Source organism: Carassius gibelio, chromosome A9, assembly GCF_023724105.1.
Source record: "Carassius gibelio isolate Cgi1373 ecotype wild population from Czech Republic chromosome A9, carGib1.2-hapl.c, whole genome shotgun sequence".
NCBI classification, from domain to species: Eukaryota; Metazoa; Chordata; class Actinopteri; order Cypriniformes; family Cyprinidae; genus Carassius; species Carassius gibelio.
This window is the reverse complement of record NC_068379.1, coordinates 27,681,316-27,706,949: the sequence shown is the minus strand read 5'-3', so window position 1 is coordinate 27,706,949 and position 25,634 is coordinate 27,681,316. Positions and strand designations below refer to the sequence as shown.

Sequence of the window (25,634 nt, the reverse complement as noted above, 5' to 3'; positions counted from 1 at the left end):
CCCCCCCCCCCCCCCCCAAAAAAAAAAAGTTACAGAAAACATTTTAAAATTTAGTTTTTATTTATTCAATATTGTAAAAATGTCCAATAAAAGTTTTAACTGATTCACATGTGGATCATTTTATAATTAGGGCACTTTTCATGTCCATTATAGATGGATAATTGTATTCTAACAATTTTCTTCAGAAATACTATATTTTATCCATTATGAGAATATGTACTACAATCTCTTACAAATATTTTGTGTGCACACTGTTTTTCAGTTTGCTTGAGAATGCATTCATGTCTATTAAATTATAGTCTTTGCATTTAAAATTAGTGGTTCTTGAGTTCAAACATTTTTTTTAGTTTGAAAGAAATTATAATTCAGTTAAGAAAATACGGTTTATTCCATCAATATGCTGCATAGGTGCAACATAGAGAAGTGGGTGTTTATGCTTACAGAACCGAAGCTTTTGGATGAACAGCATTTTTTAAAACGAAAGCATCTGAGATGAAGGTTGGCATGTAGGAGAGAGGCAGCCAGACGAACTTGGCATCCCAGCCTGGAGAATATCTGGTCCGAGGATGGACCGCAGCCACAGCGTGCTCCATACAGCTGACCACCTTCATCAGATCTGGATCCAATATCTTATCAATCTTCTCCTTAATCACCAGCTTTGCTAGAAGCGCAATCATAGTTTATTTTGGCTTTTAGAACTAGTGCAAACAGTTTGAGAGTGCAGCCTTTATTTATTTGAAGCAGGTTATTGGACTCGAACTCACTTTTGTCTATGAAATCACTGCCATACTCATCCTTGACCTCCTGAGGCAACCTTTTCCACAATCTCTGCAGATGGCTCTCAAAGATAGTGGAGTCAGTAACACTCGTTTTGAAGAATCCAGGTTCAATGCATAAAACCTTGACTCCAAACGGTGCCATGTTCCTCCTGGACAACAAAGACACATTAAAGAACTAAAACTGCCAGATATGAAAAAAATTGATTCTGGAAATATTGTTGGTTTAGTTCTAAATTTCAACTTGCACTTGGAAAATATTTCCAGTGTTATTACTATTATATTATATTTATACATATTAAATGAAAAAAAAAATGACAATGTGAAATTTTTTATGGATGCAACAAACTGTAATAAGTTTAAGTTCAAGTACTAAAATTACTAAAAAGTTATACAGAAATACAAAAAACATTACAACCAAATGTAAATGAATGAGTGAAACTGAAAATATACAAATAAAAGCTGATTAAAAAAATGTATAAATACTACAACAGTATATACATAATACTACAATTACAGCTTTTTTTAGGATAGGATTTTTTCCACTCTCTTTCGCTGTAAATGAGATTTTGAGATTTTTCAAAAAACGATCGATCACAGGACATACTGACCTTAGACCGTCATTAAAGGCCTCTACTCCATACTTAGTAATGCAGTACGCTCCTCCCAGAGTACTTATCCTTCCGAACACACTGGCCACATTGACCACTCTGCCTTTGGCTTTCTTAATGAGCGGCAACACGCTCAGAGTGATGGCAACAACCCCGATCAGATTGACATTGATCATTTGTTTGAAGTCCTCGATTTCCAGCCAGTCATTGGGAGCAGTTGGGAAAGAGATCCCAGCGTTGTTGACCACAGCCCACAGACCTGCAAACACGCACAACAAAATTTACTTTGTTGAAAACTAAACAATCACAGGATTTTAATCACAGGATTTTAATCACAGGATTTGTCATAAACTGGTTATTAATATCATCTAAGTTTTCTGGAAATACCCCGTATAATGTGCATTACTACACATATGTATTGTGTAGGATAACATGCATTTATGAGCAAATGTCCCATTACTGAATGATCAATTAAATGAATTGCTTTAAATTTTAAATTTTTACTTTTTAAATCAAGTTTTTCAAGGCATCTATTTAAAATCAGGAATTACTCTAAAAGTGCACTCTTAATTTCTTAATGTTTTAATTATCTCTTATGTTCACCAAGGCTACATTTATGTGCTCAGAAATACAGTAAAAACTGTAAAATTGTGAAATAGTATTATAATTTAAAATAACTGTTTTCTATTGTAATATAATTTGAAATGCAATTAATTCCTGGGATGCAAAGCTGAATTTTTAGCAGACATTACTTCAGCATCAAATGATCCTTCAGAAGTTTTTGTGACTTACCCTTCTCTCCCACCAGAGTTTTAATGGTGTCTGCAGCTTTTTTGATGCTATAATTATCGGTCACATCCAAATGCAGCGTTGTGAGTTTGTCGGAGCAGCATTTCTTCAGCTCAACTTCTCCCTTCTCCGTGTAGCAGCCAGCGATGACACGGAAACCCTTTGTGTCCAGGTGTTTGGCCAAGAGATTCCCAAACCCTGTATCACAGCCTGTGATGTACACAGACTTCTCCGATTTATTGGGAACTCGTCCCAGTTCTCTGAACCACCGATACACATACAGCAAGACTATGAGACCTACAATGTACAGGAACATTTCTGCAAAAGAAAATTAATTTGTTTTCATAAGAAAAGATTATCCAGATTCATGCAAACTCCCCCAAAATCAAAAACAACAAAAGAGATATGAAAGAGAGTGCATGTGGTCAAAGCTCCCCTTATGTAATACAAAACCTAGTGAACCATTAACTTTTGGCTGATTGCACATTATGCATTGCAATCAGTATGAAGGGAAAATCAAATGATACATTTAAAACAAATATAAAAACCAGTATATAAAAAAAGAATAATATTAATAATGTTTGTCTGTTTCTTTATCTTTTAATATTGGATAACTGTGCAAGTAAATCTGTGATTGTGAAACACAAAGAAGCCACTTTCCAAATCGTGAATGAATCGTTCGTTTGAATCGGATCTCGTCAAAGAATCAGTTGAACCGATTCACACAAGCCAATTTAAAGGATTCATTGACGAATCGGGCTGAATCGGTGATAGCGGTTCTGGAGTCAACAATTCACTATTGTTTTTTTCGAACATAACCGATTTATAACCGAATAAGTAGCAAAGTGTCCTTGTGGATAGAAACAATTGTCAACAAAGAAGACCCACTTTGATTTTGAATATTATAAGCATTTGGAGGGTGAACTGAGATGTGACTGACTTGATGGAAAGTAAGTTAAACATTTCTCAAATAAAACATGCTGCAATGTTTGAAACTTGAGTTTTTTGACAGTTTTATCAACGCACACACACTTGTTTTAATAAAATGTAATTCAATTATAACATGCAAAAATGTGCAATGTTGTTCGAAAGGAGTGCGTGCAGCGTTGTTTATTGTAAAAAGTTTGAAAGGAAATTAATCTTAGCTGCAACAAATTAAACTGCAGTACATTAAATTGCAGTAGCCTAAATGTTATATCGTAGTATCTTTTATCATATTAGGCTAGCTTTAAAAGGTTTTTAGAACACGTGACATCGATCGGATGTTCTGGACCACGTGATTGCGTTCGAAGTAAAAGAACCGCGAAATCTAATTTGGACAAATCGACAGAACACCGGCGCTGTAAAAAAAATGAACCGTTTGAAAGAACCGATTCCCGAAAAAGAGTCGGTCGGACATCACTTCAGCAAAGCGGGGTGTAAACCTAAGATATCAACAATAGTAAACTTTAATTTACACAGTACTTTTACGTACTTGAAACGCTTGAAAGAAATAAACCAAGCTAACGTTGTTACAACACTGAAGTGCCTCTATAAGAAAGCGCGTGATCAGTAGTCGAAACTGTCCTGACAAATAACTCTTTTGCAAACAGTATTCATTTAACGTTACTAAACACAGGAATTTGCTCACTTGACCCTTCGTTCAAAATTGACTTTACAAACCGCTCGTATAGGCTACTTACCGTTGCTTTCTTTAAGATGTCCGTTTCTAGAAACTAGCCAGTCGTCTCAGTAGTTTTGGCATGTGTTTGTTCTTCGTTTCGGCTGTGCATAGTCTGCATACTGAACTGATAACTACTTGGAAGTGTCTGCTATTATGTAATACCTGTCCCGTGTTGTTCCTGCAGGGGGCGCTGGTGATCAGAAAAGACCGTTCCCTTCTCAGATGCATTGAGATTCCACACGGATGTAAGTTTGGCAGCTGGTAGGAAATGGGACAGTCGTACTGGGAACATTGGGAAGGTCAGATAAAACACCAGAGATACATTTCTCCAGCGTTTTTCTTGTAATTGCAGTGAAGCTTGGACTGATGGATCGTGATGTTGGAGATGATGTTGGTATAGTTTACATGTTTTTTCCATACAACAAAAACTCCAGACACAAAAGACTTAATGCATCACCTTTTGGAATTGATTAGTATTATTATTAATATTATTTATTATATCTTTAGCAGTTAATTTACATGTAAGAATTTAATTCATACATACAGTACAATAATAAAAAATAGATTTAATAAAAAATATTTTATAAGTGTCACAAATATTTTAGAAAATGTAATGTAGGTCAAGGTTTATAGTCACAGTCCTAAGAAGGAATATTATTTATTATTTCATAATAGTATTAATTAATATTTGGAATTTTCATTTTTATATTTTCAGTTTTCATTGTAATTTTTTTATTAAGCTTTAATTTATTTCATAAAATTGTATATTTTATATTTTTATTTCAGTTTCAAGGCAGCATTTCTATTTTCATTTTCATTTTATTTTTAAGCTGAAGTTTATTTTGTTTTATTTTATTCCATTTTCATTATAATGAACTAAAATAGTTTTTAATAGTTTTACCTTTAATTGACTATAGCAACGCTGGTCCTTAGAAACAGATCAAACACAGCTTCCTGTGTTTGTGAATCTATAAACAGTGCATTCCTGAACAAAGGAAGTGACTCCAGACTTCTTTGAATCAGTACTAAGCAGGAATCATTTGTGTTATTATAAATCCTGTGGCTGTAACGGCTCAGAGCTGCTGCACAAGTCATTGAGGCGCATTCACATATAAAGAAGGACTTAAACAATTCTTCGTAAAGAGATTATGTGGCATGCACTGCTTCAAAAGAAGTTTCAAGATTGCTGTATGAGCTGGGACACAGAAGAATGGATGCATATGAACAGAAACATCTCTAGTCAGTCACTGTCTGGAGGTATAGTAAACATCCACATCAAGAATTGAATCCTTTTTAGGCCTAGGATCCATTGGTGGATAAAGAGAAGGAGCAGAGACTTAAAATTGAGTGTTAAAATGAAGAGAGTTGTATTTTAATTAACTAAAGATAACTAAGATTATTAAACACAAATGCATTTCTCACTGTTAGTAATGAGACCTTATTGCAAAATGTTACTAGAATGTCTTTTAAATTCACTCAAATCCATTATCATGTAAATACAGTATATTGATGTCAATGAGTGATATATGATGTTCAAATGACAAAGAGTTGCATAATGCAACTTTATGGTTGATTATTACAAACAACCACACCAGCCTTTATCATTTTGACTGTACAAAACTGATTAATAAGTGATAAGTGATTTATCGCAGGTCAGAAAATACAGTGCAGTTATTCACCGTTCGGTCACTGACCTAATTTTACACACTTTCCCACATGACGGTACATGTGAGAGCGTGTTTTCTTTTTTGACAGCTTTTAATTCTTTTGTTAACTTACGTAAGATTTTGTCACGGACTAATATTCGAGTTTCCAGCATAAATATATGTTTCCAAATATATAAACCCTGTTTTATGCATGTTTTGCATGCTTTTGTAAGGCTGTAATTTGCTGACAAATGCATGCATGCCATATTTGTTGCTTATCATGATTTAAAGGCCTGAAAAATGTAATTTTAGTTTTTCAGTTGTGTGATTCATTGTCTGGCCACCAGATAGTACACTGTTGCATCTATTATTTTGCTATTTCTCTTGTGCATGAGTATCGTTTAAATTTAGTCATCATCCTTATGATATATATTCTCAGATCCTTCAGAGGTTATGAAAATGTACTGTTTTGATAACGATTGACGTAGGATGTACCTTTAGCGTCATACGTTTTATCAGCATATCATAAATTTGACTGTTATGAAGGCTCCCAGAACATATCTATTTCCGATTTTGTCAAAACTTGATCAAAGCAATTCTCTAATTTCTATATCTATGTGATAAATGATCCATTTAAAGCTATACGTCTGTCTTTGTAATGTAGTAGTCAATGTAATGTCAAATAATGCAGTGCAATGCAATGCAATTCACTGGGACTCAGATAGCGGGGTACATAGGAGAGGTGTTATCCATTATTAATCATTTAAACTGTTTTTGAGTTGACAATCACCAGAAGGGTTCAATAACCGCTTGGCTGTTAAACTATCACCTATTAAATGATCACCTTCATAGATGATGTATTTATTAAATCAGGCCAAATGCCATATTACAATGGAAAAATGGCAAAAAAAAAAGGAGTTAAGTGTGAAATGTTGTAGTAGAAAGACTAATCCAAAAAAAAAAAACTAGTCCAGTTATCTTTATATTTTTTACAGAATATATATATATACCAATATATATTTTTACAGTGTTCACTGAAAAAAAAGATGCTAGTAAATAAATAGAAAAAAAAAAAAAAAATAGAAAAAATATATCAAAATTACTTGTTATTATAATTTTGGCACTGTTATCCAATGGTAGGTACATTATAGACCTTGTTTTTTATAGCAGCATGATTCTAACCAAAAAAAGATGAATTATTAATGAATAAGGAAGACAGATCTGTCTCTCTATTTACTGTATCATCATACCTAATATTGCAAGCCCAACCTTACAGGTATGTCTTAATAAACCAACAACCCAACGGTCATTCAACCCAATTTATTACTGATGTTCATGAGATGACATTAATAATCCGCAGTAAACTCCATTGTGATTTGATGAGTGATAAATAAATGTGATCAATATCAGGAACTCATTAACTCTTTTTACACTATTTTGAATCTCTGTTTAGCGCAGAGAACAGACCGTGCACTGCTTGACCTTGTCAGACGGTGATCAGGTTATGTCTTATCAGTCTAATAAAGGGGAAGATAGTGTAGAAGGTGTGGAAAGACTGCACTGATAGAAGAGCCCCTCTGACTCGAGACAAACGCCTCTGAGAGCAGCTCCTCACAACAGGTACGAATCAGTCCTTCCTGCCTACTCTATTATAAAAAAAAGATGAACAATTACTACACTGTTTAATTATTTGATTGAGCAGTGTAACTGGTGCTCTTTTGAAATGTTATTTGTGACCCTGGACCACAAAACCAGTCATAAGGGTAAATTTGAGATGTATGCATCATATGAAAGCTGAATAAATACGTTTTCTATTGATGTATGGTTTGTTGGGATCGGACAATATTTGGCTGAGATGCAACTATTTGAAAATTTGGAATATGAAGGAGCAAAAAAAATCTAAAAATAAAGAAAATCACCTTTAAAGTTGTCCAAATGAAGTTCTTAGCCATGCATATTACTAATCAAAGATTAAGGTTTGGTATATTTACGGTAGGAAATGTATAAAATATCTTCATGGAACATGAACTTTACTTAATGGCTATTGCTAAAAACACTCCCAAGCGACTTCCGACTGGTTTTGTGGTCCAAGGTCACATATGAAGTTGATTTGCAAATTAGATATTTCTGATGTCTCAGTCATTTCACTATGCTGTAAAAAAAAAAAAAAAAAGATTTTTCAAACTCAAAGATTATTTCAGTCTTTCTACTTCAAAATGGCATGTGTTACCTGCCATTATTGTAATTATTTGTGAATTTTTTTGTTCTCAGATTTGTTTTCTCCCAAACCAAAGATGTCACTAATCATACATGTGTCTCCAAAAGTTTAAGTAGATCTGTAATGTTTTATACTGTTCTCTGACTCCAAAGTTTGAAATCTTTAGTTGGAGATTTTTTTTATTATGAACATATTTCTAGTAAAATTCTTCCAAAACAAAACTAAATGAGCTGCTACTGACAGTGTTTGCCCTGTACTCTAAAGTAACTCATTTGTGTGTTTTTTATTTTATTTTATTATTTCTGCATTTATTTGTCCATACACTAATGGTTTTTAATTATTCTTTGAAGATTTCATCAAACATAATCATGCGAGAAGAACAGTTTAGGATTCTTAATATTCAGTAATTATATGACAAAGAATTTATTCTTATCTGTAGTCATTAAGCAAAGACAATAAGACAATAAACTTTTACCTAATATTATTAATCTGGCACTTCCAGTGCTTTAAGTGGGCCGGTACGCACTGGTACTCAGTACTGCCACTTCCAAATATAGCTCTTGAGCGTGCTGTCACCTCTCTGTGCGCCCATAACGTGCTTTTAGCGTACCGGTATGTTCATTTGGACATCTGTTTTAATAGAGGTTTTAATCTTTTGCCTTCACTGCCGCTTTTCAGAGCGCCCTTCACAATGCACGCTTCCTAATTCTTCCTAGTTCGGAGTATAGAGCGTGAATCATTTGAACCAGTTTGGGAGTTCGGAGCGGGATCGCGAATCATTTGAGTCAGTTCGGGAGTTCGTAGCGGGTTCGCGAATCATTTGAGTCAGTTTGGGGATCGCAAATCATTTGTATCAGTTTGGGAGTTCGGAGTTGCTTCGCGGATCATTTGAATCAATTCGAGAGTTCGGAGCGGGTTTGCGAATCATTTGACTCAAGTTTGGGGATCGCAAATCATTTGAATCAATTCGGGAGTTCGGAGCGGCTTCGCGGATCATTTGAATCAATTTGAGAGTTTGAATAGGGTTCGCGAACCATTTTAATCAGTACGGGAGTTCGTAGCGCGTTTGCGAATCATTTGAGTCAGTTCGGGAGTTCGGAGCGGGATCGCGAATCATTTGAGTCAGTTCGGGAGTTCGGAGCGGGTTCTCGAATCATTTGAGTCAGTTTGGGGATCGCAAATCATTTGAATCAGTTCGGGAGTTCGGAGCAAGGGGCAAGGAACTCGACCGGAAGTTGAAGTTGGGTGGGGGCTGCCATCTTTTAGCAGAACTTCACTTGCGTTAGCATTCCCATTGACTCCCATTCATTTTGGCGTCACTTTGACAGCGAATAACTTTACATCTGAGGTGTTTAAAGACTCTGTTTGTCCATTATTTATTTCTAAAGATACACGACAATGTATAAAGGGCTCCATTACCTTCTATGTTACATTATGGCCCCGTATAAACAGTTTTTGTAAAAAATAGGCTAACGATTGCGTCATAACCACTCGGCTCTCTGTCGCATTACCGTACAGACAGGAGGAGAAGCTCGCAGGCAATTAACTTAATATGGCGTACTGGCGTTACATTTTAAAATACTATACAAAATAATTAATCAGAATACTTACTCCTTCTCACTCACGCCAAAGAACTCCCCGCTCAAGCTCGCCATCTCTGCAAGATTAACGATGGCAGTTTGCACGCACAGCCACTTAGAAGATTTACATCTGTCAGACAGGTTGCTGACGTCGTCAAGCTTCGTTTGAGTCTGCGCGTCAGAAACGGAAGTGCTAAAAAACGCTAAAACTGGGCTTCATTTGTCTCAATTGAGTTCCAATGGGGTCGCTGTGTCCATTTCTTTTACTGTCTATGGTTCTGAGCTGGTTCTCGAATCATTTGAGTCAGTTTGGAAGTTGAATGCAGTAATGCAGTAGCTCTTTCTAAGGGTATTTTTTCAAAATCCTTTTGCATATTTTATTTATGTTCAGTAGTTCTTTCTAGCTCAAGCAAATCCGCAAACTAATAAAAGGGTTTATTATTAAGGTTGCCTGTTGACTGCTGTATATAAAAGCCATTCAATATAGTTGTTGTTACCTCAGGGGATGAGGGGAATCATCAAAAAAAAAAAGAAAATATATATTTTTTTTTTGGCTATAATAGACTACCGGCACCTCTTTTGGGCACTTAAAGCACTGGGCACTTCATTTTTTATTATTTAACAGATATGTATGTGATTTGATGACGTTGGTAAGTTAAAACTGACTAAACGGATATTTTTCTGTAAAACCATATTTCAGATGCATCCAAACTGAAAAATGAAGAAGAATGAAGGTGAAAACTCTCTTGGGGACAGTGCAGATAAAACCACGAAATCATACAAAGCTGATGATGGTATGAACTGTAGTGTGCTGTGTTTCATTTTGAAAGCATTTATTTATTTATTTTGAAACACTTCCAATTAAGACATACTTGTAATAATTAAGAAAAACTATTTAATGTTTTACTATGTGCCAATAATTTCTTCTCTTTTATTACAACACAGATGCTGACCTCAAGTGAGTTTAATTTTTTTATTTTTCTATATAATATATAAATGAAATATGCCAAAAATGGCACAGCAAGTGACACTTGACTGAATGTCCAACATACGAGGGGAAAAAAATGATCTGTTGAATTTCACACCTCAAATACATTTCTTAAAAAATAGTCAATTCAGAAATGAAAATTTGCTGAAAATGTTCTTGCATTCAGGCATTTTTAAGATGTAGATGAGTTTGGTTAATAAAAGCCATATACAGCTTGGATCATCTGAGGCTGAATACATTTTCACATTTTCATTTTAGGGTGAAATGTTCCTATAATATTTTATTTAAGTCTAGTGATGGGTTTAGTGCTTTGGTAGACAGTTTTTTTTTTTTTGAATGTGTAGATATTATGAAGTGAATATGAAAAAAAACACATTTTATTTACATTATTGCTTTGATATGATGTAGGTTTGATTTACAAGTACAAGCAATGATTCTTTAGATTCAGTTATTATAAATGAACTGTGTAGATGTACACCTCATAAAAGTATTGCTCATAAAAATAAGCAATAAAGTATCTAAATTCTGTCTGTGTTCGCAGGAGTGGCAGTGACAAAACCAAAGAGAAAGCGCTGACCGTTGGATTCTTTCAGCTGGTAGGCATCTCAGTGTGATTCTGCTACTCAGATTGATTTCATTCATGATTTTTCTCTCACGTCACTGTTTTTGGTCTCAGTTCCGCTTTGCCACATGGAAGGAGGTCTTGATGATGGTGGTGGGAGGTGTGTGCTCTCTGGTGCACGGCGCCGCGTCTCCTCTCATGCTGCTGGTGTACGGCATGATGACCAACACCTTCGTGGACTATGAGCTTGAGGTGCAGGAACTGACCGACCCCAACAAAACCTGCATTAATAACACCATCACCTGGCTGGACGGGACTGTGGCCGAGCGGCCGGACAACAGCACCACGTACTGTGGGTGAGTGATGATTGGTCAGATCTTCTGTCAGTCAAACTCCATGCGAAGGGTCAGTTGAGGGCATTATGAAAGTACAGAGCTTTAAATATAAACATGGGAGAATTTGATGAGAAATATTTGAGTTCCTTAAGACTGAATTTGAGTTAATTGAATCTGAGACATCGATAATATCTCTTCCGAAACTTTAGAGGAGAAATGCTTATGATATTACTAGCATCGAAGTCCCTTTAAGGCAAGTCATTTCACTCGATGGCCATCAATTACATGCACGCTCTTTCTGTGGGAACCAGGACTTTTAACAGCCACTGCAGTTACGAAATCACTTTATCGATTAGCGATTGGCTCTTTTATTCAGAAGGCGGGGCTTCCTTCAATAGACCAGCCATATTGAGCTTGCATTTTACCACACTCAAAATTATACAACTGACATATCTTGGGTATACTTTAGTTTTTGTAAGCATCTCTTTCTTTAGAAACAAAGCAAGAGACTTAATCAAAAGTCTCAATTTGAGCTCCACTTAATTTCATTGCTGTTTAAGAGAAACAAATGAGAGTAAACTGATTTTTCATTATGGAAACTTATATTAAAACACTTCTGTTTGATTCTCATTTTCTCATTGACGCAAATCTTTTCTGTTTTTTAACTCTTGTTTTTATTAATGTATTTTATTTACATACATACATATATATATATATATATATATATATATATATATAATTTGTATTTAGAGTTTTTTTTTTTTTTACATAATTATATTATATAAAATATTTATTAAATTAAATTATCATTATTATTATTTTTTTTTTTTTACTTTAGTTTTTTTCAACAAGTTTAATAGCCAGAAGAGTTTCAGGGAATTAACTGGAGGATTGGTTCAAACATTGTCAAATGTGTCACTTTGCAGTTTGTAGTTCCAGCTGCATATTTTATATGTTCTTGCTCTGTCCTTCTCTACAGGGTGGATATTGAAGCTGAAATGTCCAAGTTTGCATTGTACTATGTTGGAATTGGAGTTGGAGTCCTTATTCTGAGTTACTTTCAGGTACACAAGAAAGTTTGTTCTCGTCTGATTTGAAAAAGAAGTGGTGCAATATTAACCTCTGTCTAGTATCAGAGATGCAGCTAGGGTTTAATATATATGTCCTTCATTTTTTAATCTCAGTAGTGCTCCAGATATGCTGGAGACAAAGGCATTATTATATATACAATTTTATTGAATTTAAATTTATGCATTTAGCAGACGCTTTTATCCAAAGTTTTTTAAACTGCATTCAGCCTATCAGTTTTTACCTATCATGTGTTCCCTGAGAATTGAACCCCCAACCTTACCACTTGAGCTACAGGAACACAATTTATGAACCTTAAGAAGTCATGTTTTCAAATGCACAGTATTCATGAAGATTCACTCTGGTTTCAGATCGCTCTCTGGGTCTCTGCTGCTGCCAGACAGATCCAGCGCATCAGGAAAATGTACTTCAGGAAGATAATGCGTATGGAGATCGGCTGGTTTGACTGCAACTCCATCGGGGAGCTGAACACGAGGATATCTGAGTAAGTGTTTCCATTGTACTATTGTTAGCTTTGTTCATGCATCTGTCATATTTCCAGTTTTCTATTTCAAAAGTTCATTTTAAAACCAATGTTACTTAATGTTTTTTTGTTGTTGTAATTATTAGTAAAACTTTCCTGCAGTTTCTGAGTCCTATAAAAATCCTATACAAATTTTTTTCAGTGTCATAAAATCTAGTTTATTTTTCATGTTTGTGTCTTCTTTTTCCATGTAGTGACATCAACAAAATCAACAGCGCTATTGCAGACCAGGTGTCAATCTTCATTGAGAGGATCTCAACGTTCATATTTGGCTTCATGGTGGGATTCATCGGCGGATGGAAGCTGACGCTGGTGGTGATAGCAGTGAGTCCTCTCATAGGACTGGCTGCAGGACTCATGGCGATGGTTGGTGTCACTATTAACAGTTTAATACGAAGGAGATGAAGCACTTGTAGAATGTAATGTAATGCACAAATGTAATCAGATCTCATGACATAATGCATGATTTAAAGAAACCCTTCACCTGAAAATGTGATGAAAATGTACTCCCACTCAGGCCACCCAAGATACAGGTGAGTTTGTTTCTTCATCAGAACAGATTTGGATAAGTTTAGCATCCCATCAGTTGCTCACCAATGGATCCTCTGCAGTGAATGGGTGCCGTCAGAATGAGAGTCCAAACAGCTGATAAAAACATCACAATAATCCACTAGTAATCCACATCACTCCAGTCCATCAGTTAATGTCTTGTGAAGTGAAAAGCTGCATGTTTGTAAGAAACAAATCCATCAAGTCATTTTTAACTTGCTTCCTCTATCTGTAATATTTCTTCATTGAAAATTAAATGGTATCTTCTGAGTCAGGAGAGAAATCTACACGGACTAATATTTTAGCTGGAAGCAATGGTTTGAAGTTAAAATGCTTTGATGTATTTGTTTATTACAAACATTCAACTTCACAAGACATTAACTGATGGACTGGAGTGCGGTGGATTACTTGTGGATTATTGTGATGTTTTTATCAGCTGTTTGGACTCTTATTCTGACGGCACCCATTCACTGCAGAGGATCCATGGGTGGACAAGTGTTGCAATGCTAAACTTATCCAAATGTGTTTTGATGAAGAAACAAACTGATCTATATCTTAGATGGCCTCAATTTTTATTGGCAAATTATTACTTTAAAAAGTTGTATTTCATCATTCCGTCATCCATCATGATTTTGTCCTATTTCAGAGTGTTGTAAAACATTTAAGTGTATATTTTGTTTGATGATAAGGCTGTGGCGAGGCTGACGGGTCGTGAGTTGAAGGCCTATGCTAAAGCAGGAGCAGTGGCTGATGAAGTCCTATCCTCTCTGAGAACGGTGGCTGCTTTTGGAGGAGAGCACAAAGAGGCAGAGAGGTACAGCATGCCCTCTTTATCTGTCAGTGCAACCCCATTTACTTTTGGATATTCAATGAGAAAACACTGAACTTTCAGCCATCTGGAATTATGTGGATTGTGAAAAGCGGGCATTATGGAAGTAAGGGGCTGAAAAAGTAAGAGGGATGTTGATGTGATTCATTTATTAATCACAGGTATGACAGGAACCTTGGGGAGGCCCAGGCGTGGGGAATTAAGAAGGGAGCGATCATCGGTGTGTTTCAGGGTTACCTCTGGTGCATCATATTCCTGTGTTATGCTCTGGCTTTCTGGTACGGCTCAAAACTGGTCATTGAAACTAAGGAGCTCACACCCGGCGGCCTCGTTCAGGTACAACGTCCAAGTGTGGACACAAATGGACATTTTTTTTAAGATGATTTTTTAATGAATTTATTTTATTGTATTATTTAAAAAAAAATTATGTATTTATTTTATTTTATTTTATTATTATTATTTAATTTTTATTTTTATTTAATTTGGTATTTTGTATTTTTATTGACCCATTTTTGGAATTTTATCATTTTACATAATGTTTCCTGTTGCAAGTTTATATGCCGTTGCTAATTTTTTATATAATGGATATTCAAAGTGCTATACATGAAGGCAATTAAAAATAATCATAAAAGATTGGTAGAAAATAAAAATAACAATAAAAAATAGGAAATTATAGAAGTAAAAATAAGTAAGAAACATATTCATACATCAAATTGTACAATCCAGTCAGTAAGATGCAACAGAGTGCTCATAATGCTTTTTGTTCTCTTCAGGTGTTCTTTGGTGTTCTTATGGGTGCCATGAATCTGGGCCAGGCCTCTCCTTGTCTTGAGGCCTTTGCCTCTGGTCGGGCCGCAGCCAAGAGTATATTTGACACTATTGACAGGGTGAAAATAACACACACACACAGTTCTCACAAAATCAATGAATTTCATTCTTTCAGCTTCAGGAACAGATTAATGACTGTCACATCCTGTTCCCATACAGGAACCAGAAATCGATTGCTTCTCAGAAGAAGGTCATACGTTAGACAAAGTTAAAGGTGACATTGAATTCCACAACGTTCACTTCAACTATCCCTCCCGTCCTGAAGTGAAAGTGGGTTATGGTTTTAAGCATGCATAATTTAATCTAATGTTAGCTTTTTTTTTCTGTCCGATATTGACTGACCGTATCTTGTATTCAGATATTAGATGATTTGAATGTTGTGGTTAAAGCTGGCGAGACGACTGCATTCGTTGGACCCAGTGGATCAGGAAAGAGCACAGTAATCCAACTCATTCAGAGGTTCTACGACCCAAAAGAAGGAATGGTACAGTAGCACTATTTTACTATTATTTATATATTGTTAAAGTATTTATTTTTTGCTGTCACATTTCCAATTTTTTTATTTCATGTCATTTTAATTTCATTTATTTTGTTATTGTCATGTGTGTATATATATATATATATATATATATATATATATATATATATATATATATATATATATATATATATATATATATATATATATTTTTTTTTTTTTTTTTACTTTTAGTTTTAGTGATTATTCTAGGACTTCTACTGAGGACTTTCAATTACTTCAACTTTAATTTATCGTCAAATATATTTTAGAATATTTTAGTTTAATTTGAAAGTCAGAACCTTTTTTATAGTTTTATTTTTTAGTTAACAATAACAACACTGGTTCAGATTTGTTAAACAATTTCATAGGACATCAGTTATTTCCAACAATCAATCAATAAAGAAAAAAAGAAGTCTTTTATTTGTTAAAAAAATAACTTCCTTGAATAAACACTAGTTTAAAATAGTTAAATATAATACCAAATGCCTGATCTGGTGTTGAAAATTGAAATTATTGTCATTTTTAGGTCACCCTGGATGGTCATGACATCAGAAGCCTAAATATCCAGTGGTTGCGTTCCCTTATTGGCATAGTGGAGCAAGAGCCTGTTCTGTTCGCCACCACGATCGTGGAGAACATCCGATACGGCCGTCCTGGAGTCACCATGGAGGAGATTGTAGAAGCTGCCAAACAGGCCAATGCTTACAACTTCATCACGGATCTTCCTCAGGTGCCAGTTACTGTATAAGATCAGCACATGCATTACCTCACTGATAAATAGATAAAGTAACAGACAAAGTTTTTTTCAGAATTTTGCATGTATTCAGTTTGCATATCGAACTAAATACATTTTATGACACTGTGTCTCATGTAATGCAGAAATTTGACACATTGGTGGGTGAAGGTGGGGGTCAGATGAGTGGGGGGCAGAAACAAAGGATCGCCATTGCTCGAGCGCTGGTCAGGAATCCCAGAATCCTCCTGTTAGACATGGCCACATCAGCACTGGATAACGAAAGTGAGGCTATAGTACAGGAAGCCTTGGACAAGGTGAGTTTTACAACATCCATTAGCTAAGAACAAAATGTAACTGTGTTTTTTGGAGCCTACTTTGAGCCTTTTATTCTTGACAGACTGTCCTTTTCTAGTTATAATTAATTGTAGTATCCTATAATTTAATGTTGCATGTTGTAATGAATTAAGAAACTTGTAAGCAAATGCAATCTTATTCAAGAAACTGATATTTCCATAAATTTATTGTTGCACACACTCATTCTTTGATATTTTTCAGGCTCGACAGGGAAGGACGACTATCAGCATCGCACACCGTCTGTCCACCATCCGTAACGCCGATGTTCTTGTGGGCTTTGAGCATGGCCGCGCTGTAGAGAGAGGCACACACAGCCAGTTACTGGACAGAAAGGGAGTTTACTTTACCCTGGTCACACTCCAGAATCAAGGGAAGGATACAGACAGTGATACACCAGAGAACAGTGAGTACGGGGACTTTTGGAAGTCATTTCCTCAAGTCCAGGTTTGCATTTTGCGTCACTCAAGAATTAACATTGATGTTGTTGGAAACCTGTATGGTGGTGATTTTCTGTGAAACACAAAAGCAGAAATTTTGCATTATTTCACCAGTGAATTTCCATGCATTATAAGCAATGTGTCCTTCCATGTATTTTCATGCGTATTAAAAATAATAATAATAATAATAATAACACTGGATGGTGTTATTTTTTATGGTTGTGACTTTTTTGCGTTTTTTTTTTTTTTATCTTTGACATTTTTTCTTAGAATTTGTGTGATATAACCTCACAATTATTTTCTTTCAAAATAGTCGGTCTTATTTATAACTCACAATTGCGAGTTTATCTCATAATTCTAAGAAATAAGTCAGAATTACGAGATATAAATTTGCAGGTGCGAGAAAGAAAAACACTTTTATCACGCAATTAAAAATATAATATGGAAATACTTTATTTGCAAATGTTATATGTGGTGCTCTAATTTAATTTTGCAACTTTAGATGAAAGCATAGCAGTAATTACTACATCTGTCAAGGACAAAAACACAAAAACATAAAAACAGTCCACATCACTTGCACATTGCACTACGTTCTTCTAAAGCGATGCAATAAAATGAAGGTGCATAGAGATAGTTTTGAATGACATTAGGGTGAATGACATTGTGTACATTTTTGGGTGACCTGTTTCTTTAAACACTAACATGATACTGAATCACACAGCTCCTGAGATGAACTTGACAGAGGAGGATGGATTTGAGAAAGCAAGGAGCTTCAGTAGAGGAAGTTATGAGAGCTCCTTAAGGTAAATAAACATTATGACTTTTAATATAAATTAATATAAGGATTTGTCGGAATGTTCTCTTTTTAAATTAAAATGCCTTTTCTATAGGCGTTCTCTGAGACAGCGCTCACATTCTCAGATGTCAAACAAAATCCCGGATGCCATCTCTGGAAAATTCGACATCCACTCAGACCGATATGAAATCGAGGAGGTTGAAGCAAACAACAAGGTCTGGAACTGAATACAGTTGAATACAGTGTTCCTGCTTTCTATATTTGTTCTAAAGTTCCCTGTCTTGTCTTGCAGAAAAGCAAGGGTGAAGAGGTCATTGAAGCGGCTCCTGTGGCACGAATCCTGAAGTATAACCGTCCCGAGTGGCCGTATATGCTGCTGGGCTCTTTAGGTGCTGCTATTAATGGATCTGTCAACCCCATCTATGCTCTTTTATTCAGTGAAATCCTTGGGGTGAGACACACACACACACACACACACACACACATGAACATGAGATACAATCTGTTTAGTATCTACTACACTGTTATTTATCCCCAACCCTAAGTATTAAACTTTGATGTGTACATTGCTTAAAGTGTTTTGAATAAAATGCAGCATCCCATTAGCTGACAACTGTATAAACATGCCTGCGTTATACATAGTTTTCTCATGACATCACACATCACATACACACAATGTTTTTATGCTTCTAGTTTTATAATAACCCATGCTAGGCAGGTTTCGCACAAGCAAACGCCACTCATCTTTAATATGTGCATGATCTGTTATAAAGTGTATCCTGTTATTAATCACAGAAATGGAGTTTAATAACATCATGGTTGCTTTTCAGACATTCTCCATTCAAGACCTGGATGAACAAAGGAGGCAGATAAATGGGATTTGTATTTTGTTTGTCAGCATAGGAGTCCTGAGCTTCTTTTCACAGTTCTTACAGGTATTCCCAGAGTTATTAGTGAGGATTTGTATACCTACGTTTTGTCTCTTTTCCATCAGAAGTGTGTTTTATTACAGCAGATCACTGATAGTGTTATATATGTTCATTGCAGGGCTATTCTTTTGCTAAATCAGGAGAGCTGTTGACTCGCAGGCTGAGGAAGGTTGGATTTCAGGCAATGTTGAAGCAAGAGATGGGCTGGTTCGACAACCCCTTTAACAGTCCTGGTGCTCTGACTACCAGACTAGCCACGGACGCCTCAATGGTGCAGGGGGTGAGTGACAAAAGAATACAATAATGACACAAAAATGTTGCAAAGCTGGAGAAAACAATCATTTCATATGCAAAGAGGAATTCTTGAAGCAAAAAACAGATATTGAAAACGTTTATAAAAACATATTTGTGACTGAAAGATTGTGGCACACAGAAACTTTGCATAAAAGAAGATAGTTTGCAGCAGCCAAAACCTTGCCATTTAATTCCAAGTATCATAGAGAGGATAGGAAATGGATATAAAACAAACTTGTGGATGATTTTGGTGCATAGAAACATTACTAGCATGAGAAGTGGACTTCGGGGTGAAGAATTACATAAAAAAAAAAAAAGTTTCATATGCCCCTTTAAGATTTGCAGGAAAATACAATACTAACAAAAAATGTTGCAAAAAATCATATGCAAAAAGGGTGTTTTTTAAAGAGGCAGCAGCGAAAAACTGAGCATTTAATTCTAAGGAAAATTTACGGAATATGCCACACATAAACTTTACTAATATTATAATTAAAAAAAGTTTAATATCCCTCTTAAGAATTTAAAATAACATAAAGTAATAACAAAAATTATTATAATATAATTATATCAGAAAATTATAAAAAAATATATTTTCACTAGTCCTTAGTTGGATGAACTACATGATATGACATGATATGCACCTTCTTAAGATATACATAACTGAAATATGGTTAAGTGTGTGTTTGATTTTGTTAAATGTGCTTTTCACTGAAGGCTACAGGCTCACAGATCGGCATGATCGTGAATTCACTGACCAACATCGGTGCTTCCTTCATAATTGCATACTACTTCAGCTGGAAACTGAGTCTAGTGGTCACCTGCTTCCTCCCTCTCATCGGCCTGTCTGGAGTCTTTCAGGCTAAAATGCTGACAGGATTTGCTCACGAGGATAAAAATGCACTGGAGGCTGCTGGGCAGGTACAGTGAAGTCATGTTAAATACGGTCTGCTTCATTCATTTAAATGCATCCTTTGCGAATACACATGCATGTAGTCAAATTTCTGAATGAATCACCAGTTCTTCATTAATGAATCGGTCAGAAAGTCTCATTAATCAGCATCAAATGTTTCCTGAGCATCAAATCAGCATAGATTGATTTCTGAAGGATCATATGACACTGAAGACTAGAGTAATGATGCTGAAAATTCAGCTTTGCATCACATGAATAAATAATATTTTACAATATATTCAAATAGAAAACAGCTATTTTAGAATATTATAATTTGACTCTGGCCTTTTACACAAATGAGAATCCTGCCCAATAAAAAAAAAATCCCTTTTTTTTTGTTATGCACGTGTGTAAATTGTGCTCTCTGTTCATACAGGTGTCCAGTGAAGCTCTGAGCAACATCAGGACCATCGCCGGTTTAGCCAAAGAGAAACACTTTGTGTCTCAATATGAAGAGCAACTGCAAACACCATATAAAGGAGCAAAGAAAAAAGCTCATGTTTATGGCGTCTGTTTTGCATTCGCCCAGTGTGTCATTTTCATGGCCTTCGCCGCCTCTTTTAGATACGGTGGCTATCTGGTCAGTAACGAGGGACTTCCATACATGATGGTATTCAGGTTAGTGCTTTGTACAGGTTTAAAAAATAATAATAAATACTCCCCGCAAAGATTGTGGCTTAATTAACACACTCATTAAAATCAATGTCTGTATTAATGCATAAAAAAAGTTAGAGGGAATTGTTTGAACAGATCAGGTCATTAGTGTCCTTAATAGATGCTGATGTGTGTGTTTATTTCTCAGAGTCATTTCAGCTCTGGTGACCAGTGCCACTGCACTTGGCAGAGCTTCATCTTTCACTCCAGACTACGCCAAGGCCAAGATTGCTGCGGCCCAGCTTTTCAAACTGTTGGACAGGGTTCCCAAAATTAACGTCAGCGAAACAGAAGGACAAAGTTGGGTAAGAGAGCATCAGTTTTTCTCCCTCCCAGCGGTTAACTTCCGTCGTTTTTCCTAGTTAGTAGTAGAACTTTAACATTCTGTGGGCAAAATGGATCTTTTTCCATTGATGGCCATTCTTAATTAGCTGAAAGATTTGTGAATTTGAATGTGCAAACTCATCAAAAGAAAGAGTTTCTGATGGATGGTTGTCTAATTGAAAGTGTGGGCTGCTCCTCTGAATTTATTTTTAATTATTATTATAATTTTTTTACATGGTCTTCTTCTGGTCATAGTAAGAGACAGATGTGATTTATTAATTATTGTTTATTTTATTCCATTATTTATTTTGCTTTATACTTCAGGTTTTATTTTCTATTTTGTTTTATTTTTCCTCATTACCTATTTCAGCAATATTTTTGTCATTTTATGCATATTATATTATATGGGTTTTTATTTAACTTTATTTTATTTTCTATTTCATATTTAATTTCTGTTTTACTTCATAATATATTTTTGTTTTATTTTTTAATTTAACTTTATTTTTCAATTTAATTATTGGATTTGTATGTTAATATAATAGTTATTTTGTAAATGATCCCCTTTATGTATTTCAATGACATTTGTCAGGTGGTAGGGATATTTAATGCATGTTATTCCCCAAAACAGATGCTGCTAACAGACACCATGAAATTTTTTTTCAAGTATTTTGTGTCCTTTAGTGCATCTACATTATGTTGCCAATATTAACTTTTAGTAGATATACTTAAAAATGTCTTTATCGGGCAGGAAATGTAATATTGTAATATTAATGACTCTGCTTTTTTGCCTTTATAATGTTCTCTTCTGTGCTGTTACAGGATGACTTTAAGGGCCAAATAGAATTCAAAGGGTGCAGGTTCACGTATCCCAGCAGGTCAGACGTCCAGGTTTTAAGGGGGCTGGAGGTGTCAGTACGTCCAGGACAGACTCTTGCTTTTGTGGGAAGCAGCGGCTGCGGGAAAAGCACCAGCGTTCAACTGCTGGAGCGATTCTACGACCCCGATGAAGGACAAGTGGTATGAAACCACATTTATTGAATACTTACATAAATGCAGTTAGCAGATGCTTTTAACCAAAGCAACTTACAAAGCAGAACAAAAGCAATTTGTCACAGAGCCAACAGTATTCGTAATTTAATGCATATTTAATTTGCTCAGAAATTGCTTGAATCTGAAGCTGTTGTATTATTGCAAGAATTATTACCAGATAGATTTTAAAAGATTCACATTGTAATCAAGTTGAAAATAATCAAAAAAACAGACAAAACTGCTGTAATTAGATGCTATTAAAATATCTCTTAGTACAAGATAGACGATGAGGAAGGATTGTGAATTCCTTGATTTCTGTCACAAACTATGACTTTTGGTTATTGCCCTATAGCTGATCGATGGACGTCCATCTGCGAGCATCAGTGTGCCCTTCCTGAGGTCTCAGATCGGCATCGTATCCCAGGAGCCAGTGCTGTTTGACTGCAGTATTGCAGAGAATATCCAGTATGGTGATAATTCTCGTACCGTGAGCATGAAGGAGGTGATAGAGGCTGCAAAGAAGGCCTACCTGCATGATTTCGTGATGACACTACCTGATGTAAGTTATGCGTTCCTATTATTCATGACTGACAATTTGGATTTAAATAAGGCTTAAAGTCAACATTTGTTTGTTCATTTTATTTTTGTAATTGAATGTATAATCCACTATACTGTTATAAAGATCTCGTTGATTTACAGCTAGCAAAATTTGAGCGTACTTATGGCCATATAAATATCAGCATCTGCACCAAATTGCATATTTATTTCTTCCTTCCTTGAGTATGAGCTACATATTCTCACTATAAATCATAAAAGACTGAAATATCAAATATGATACAAAACATACAAACACACATGAAACTTTTTGTTTAGATTTCTAATAAACCATTCCATTTATAAAAAAAAGAAGATATTTTTGATTATTGTTGTGTTTTTCAGAAATATGAATCTCAGGTGGGTGCTCAAGGCTCTCAGCTGTCCCGCGGTCAGAAACAGCGCATAGCGATCGCAAGGGCCATCGTCAGAAACCCTAAAATCCTGCTGCTGGATGAGGCCACGTCTGCTCTGGATACTGAGAGTGAGAAGGTAAATCTATCTCCATGTGTGAATGCACTGATTTTATATTCTGACTGTCATTTGCTGAGTAGTACCTGATTATATAAGATCTGAATTGCATAATCAAATTCCAAAAAATACATAATTGTCATTAGATCGCACACACAACTAGTGTTTCAATTAGATTTTTTATTTTAAAAATATCATTACAAATAAAATTTTTAAGATTTAATTAGGTAGTCGCTTTTTAATGATTCCCGAACCCCCTGCATTTCCAGACATAATGTATTTTTTAATGCACTTCATGTGGTTGATAACAAAGAATGGAACACGTTTTCTTAGTATTTTTTTTTATATCAATATGGTACAAGATTCTATTCAAATTAATTGGTGAATTAGTTAAGGGCCTTTCACACTGAGCGTGATTAAGCGACACAAATGTACAATGTTTTCAAATTGGGCATGATAATTTTTTTCCCGACCACTGTAGATTTGAGCTTTAAATCACATGCCCAGAGATTACAATTAATTTTACGAGGTTAAAAGTACAGTAATCAAAAGGTAGTTGGATTATACAAGATAAAATTAATCTAAAAGTAATTTTAGGGGGTTAAATATAATTTAAAAGTAATAAAATAGTAGTTGGATTATATCACATAATATGTGTTAGATGTTATTGGCCACCAAGTAATCTGCTATGCTATTATAAAGATTTTGTTGATTTACATTACAAGCTATCAAAATTTAAGCGTACCTATGGCAATATAAATACTACAATTTTCATCATGTAATTTGTTTTCAAGAATGGACCACAATTTGCAACAATCTACTCGGCACAGTATTTTTGAAGACTTTAATGCACAAAATGTGTTCGATTTTCGTTCTTCAGGTTGTTCAAGCAGCTCTGGATGAGGCCCGTCAGGGACGCACGTGTATCGTCATCGCTCACAGGCTTTCCACCATTCAGACTGCTGACATCATCGCTGTGATGTCACAGGGCATGGTCATCGAGAAAGGGACCCACGAGGAACTAATGGCCAGGAAAGCAGCGTACTACAAACTTGTCACCACAGGGGCGCCTATTAGTTAAAACTTATATAGCGTTTGGACAAGCAAGTTGTCCCACCTCAAACTCACACATCATTGCTTTGTCTGGCTTATTTGGGCCATTCAAACTAATTACATCTTATTACATTAATTGATGGAATTACTGAACTGTTGTTGAGGTGTTTGTTATTGATTTGTATTTATTGATAACTGGATGTTTATTATGTCTGGACAGTATCCTCTATGTGTTTGAATTCTACTAAGACAGACCTGGATCAGCTGTATTGTGTTTGCTGTTTTCAAGAAACTTAGTGAAAATGTATTGTATCAAAATGTGTGACATGCATAGATTGGATTTGTACTAAAAGGTTGTAGAGGTTTGACTTATTGTAGCAGCTGAAGATATGGTGTCCTTGAACTGTAGTGATAATAGTGCAGGACTGATAACATGTTCATAATCACTGATACCTTTATGCTCAGTCATTGTTTAATGTTGTGCCATGTGTGATCTGGTTTTGATTTCTCACTTATTGTCACTCAAAAAGTACTTTAAAAATGTAATTTAAACCAATGTGTCACTATTAATTTTTCTTTCAATAATAAAAAAAGAGTATGTTTATTAATTAATTATGCTCATTTAGCTTAATAACAACAGTATTAAGTTATGGTATTAAGTTTCTTCTCTCTTGATGATTTGTTCCACAGGCCTAAGAGGGCATAAAGTTGTAAAAGGATTTTAAAAAATAATAATAATAATAAAAGTACTGGAAATATCAACTTAAAATGTTTGACATTACCTTTCTGAAAGAAAACTGTTTTAATTTTAATATACTGCATCAAAAACTAACTTTAAAGAATAAAAAGAGTCAATTCAACAGTGAACACAAGAAGGGTCAGATGTGTTCTGCGAGGTCCTGCAAACATACTGGCAAAATGAGGTAAGAAAATCGCTATCTTTATTATCTTTTGAAAATAGTAAAGTATAACCAGAGTTTACAAATGGGTAGGTTAAAGGACATGTAACCTGCAGAAGATAAATAAATACCTGTGTGTGTATTTTTGCATTGCTTTATCACAGATGATCAAGTTAGATGCTCACCTAATGTGTTGCTGGTAAGTTATGTTAATATCTGTCTTTTAGAGATCTTTCCACATTTTCCTAATATGAATCCCATGCATTATGTGTGTTATATATGTTTATATTCTTATAATAGTTTCAAAGTGTTTTCTGAAACTGCAAATGTCGGTACAATTTTAATGAATTAATGAAAATGAAATTAAAAATGAATTAGGATTGATTAAAGCAGTGGTTCTCAGTGTCAGGCCCCTCTCTAGTGGTTACGCAGCTGAATCACTAAATTAACTATTAATGTTAATACATTTTAATTTAATCTTTGAGTAAGTTTTCTTTTTTTTTTACATTTAAGGACAGTTAATGTACAGTAAAGTTATTTAACTTTTGTTATAACGCATTTTAATTTAAACTTTAAGTTTTCATTTACCTGTACGTAAGCACAGTATAG

General features: G+C 35.0%; 2 protein-coding genes across 3 annotated transcripts; one reads left to right on the top strand and one right to left on the bottom strand.

Moving 5' to 3' along the window:
• Positions 1-41: 41 nt before the first annotated feature.
• On the bottom strand, positions 42-4,024 carry dhrs9 (dehydrogenase/reductase (SDR family) member 9). The gene is made up of 5 exons (XM_052606621.1): positions 3,859-4,024; positions 2,180-2,494; positions 1,388-1,646; positions 765-928; positions 42-661 (listed from the first exon to the last, which is right to left on the bottom strand). Exons 2-5 carry the CDS (start codon positions 2,490-2,492, stop codon positions 438-440), a joined length of 960 nt encoding a protein of 319 aa, XP_052462581.1. The 5' UTR covers positions 2,493-2,494; positions 3,859-4,024; the 3' UTR covers positions 42-437.
• Positions 2,640-24,895, top strand: abcb11a (ATP-binding cassette, sub-family B (MDR/TAP), member 11a). Of its 2 annotated transcripts, XM_052606620.1 has the most exons (31): positions 2,640-3,126; positions 4,024-4,084; positions 4,192-4,233; positions 7,002-7,105; positions 9,984-10,077; positions 10,229-10,241; positions 10,813-10,867; positions 10,948-11,189; positions 12,148-12,232; positions 12,608-12,741; positions 12,975-13,146; positions 14,019-14,143; positions 14,320-14,494; positions 14,932-15,045; positions 15,146-15,256; positions 15,345-15,470; positions 16,033-16,236; positions 16,386-16,556; positions 16,798-16,999; positions 17,755-17,836; positions 17,924-18,044; positions 18,122-18,280; positions 18,660-18,764; positions 18,877-19,038; positions 19,767-19,970; positions 20,378-20,619; positions 20,804-20,960; positions 21,799-21,996; positions 22,361-22,567; positions 22,948-23,094; positions 23,954-24,895. In XM_052606620.1, exons 5-31 carry the CDS (start codon positions 10,002-10,004, stop codon positions 24,152-24,154), a joined length of 3,990 nt encoding a protein of 1,329 aa, XP_052462580.1. In that variant the 5' UTR covers positions 2,640-3,126; positions 4,024-4,084; positions 4,192-4,233; positions 7,002-7,105; positions 9,984-10,001; the 3' UTR covers positions 24,155-24,895. The 2 variants fall into 2 exon arrangements, with proteins under 2 accessions (XP_052462580.1, XP_052462579.1); XM_052606619.1 differs by lacking the exons at positions 2,640-3,126; positions 4,024-4,084; positions 4,192-4,233; positions 7,002-7,105; positions 9,984-10,077 and having other exon boundaries at positions 10,154-10,241.
• The last annotated feature ends 739 nt before the right edge of the window (positions 24,896-25,634 follow it).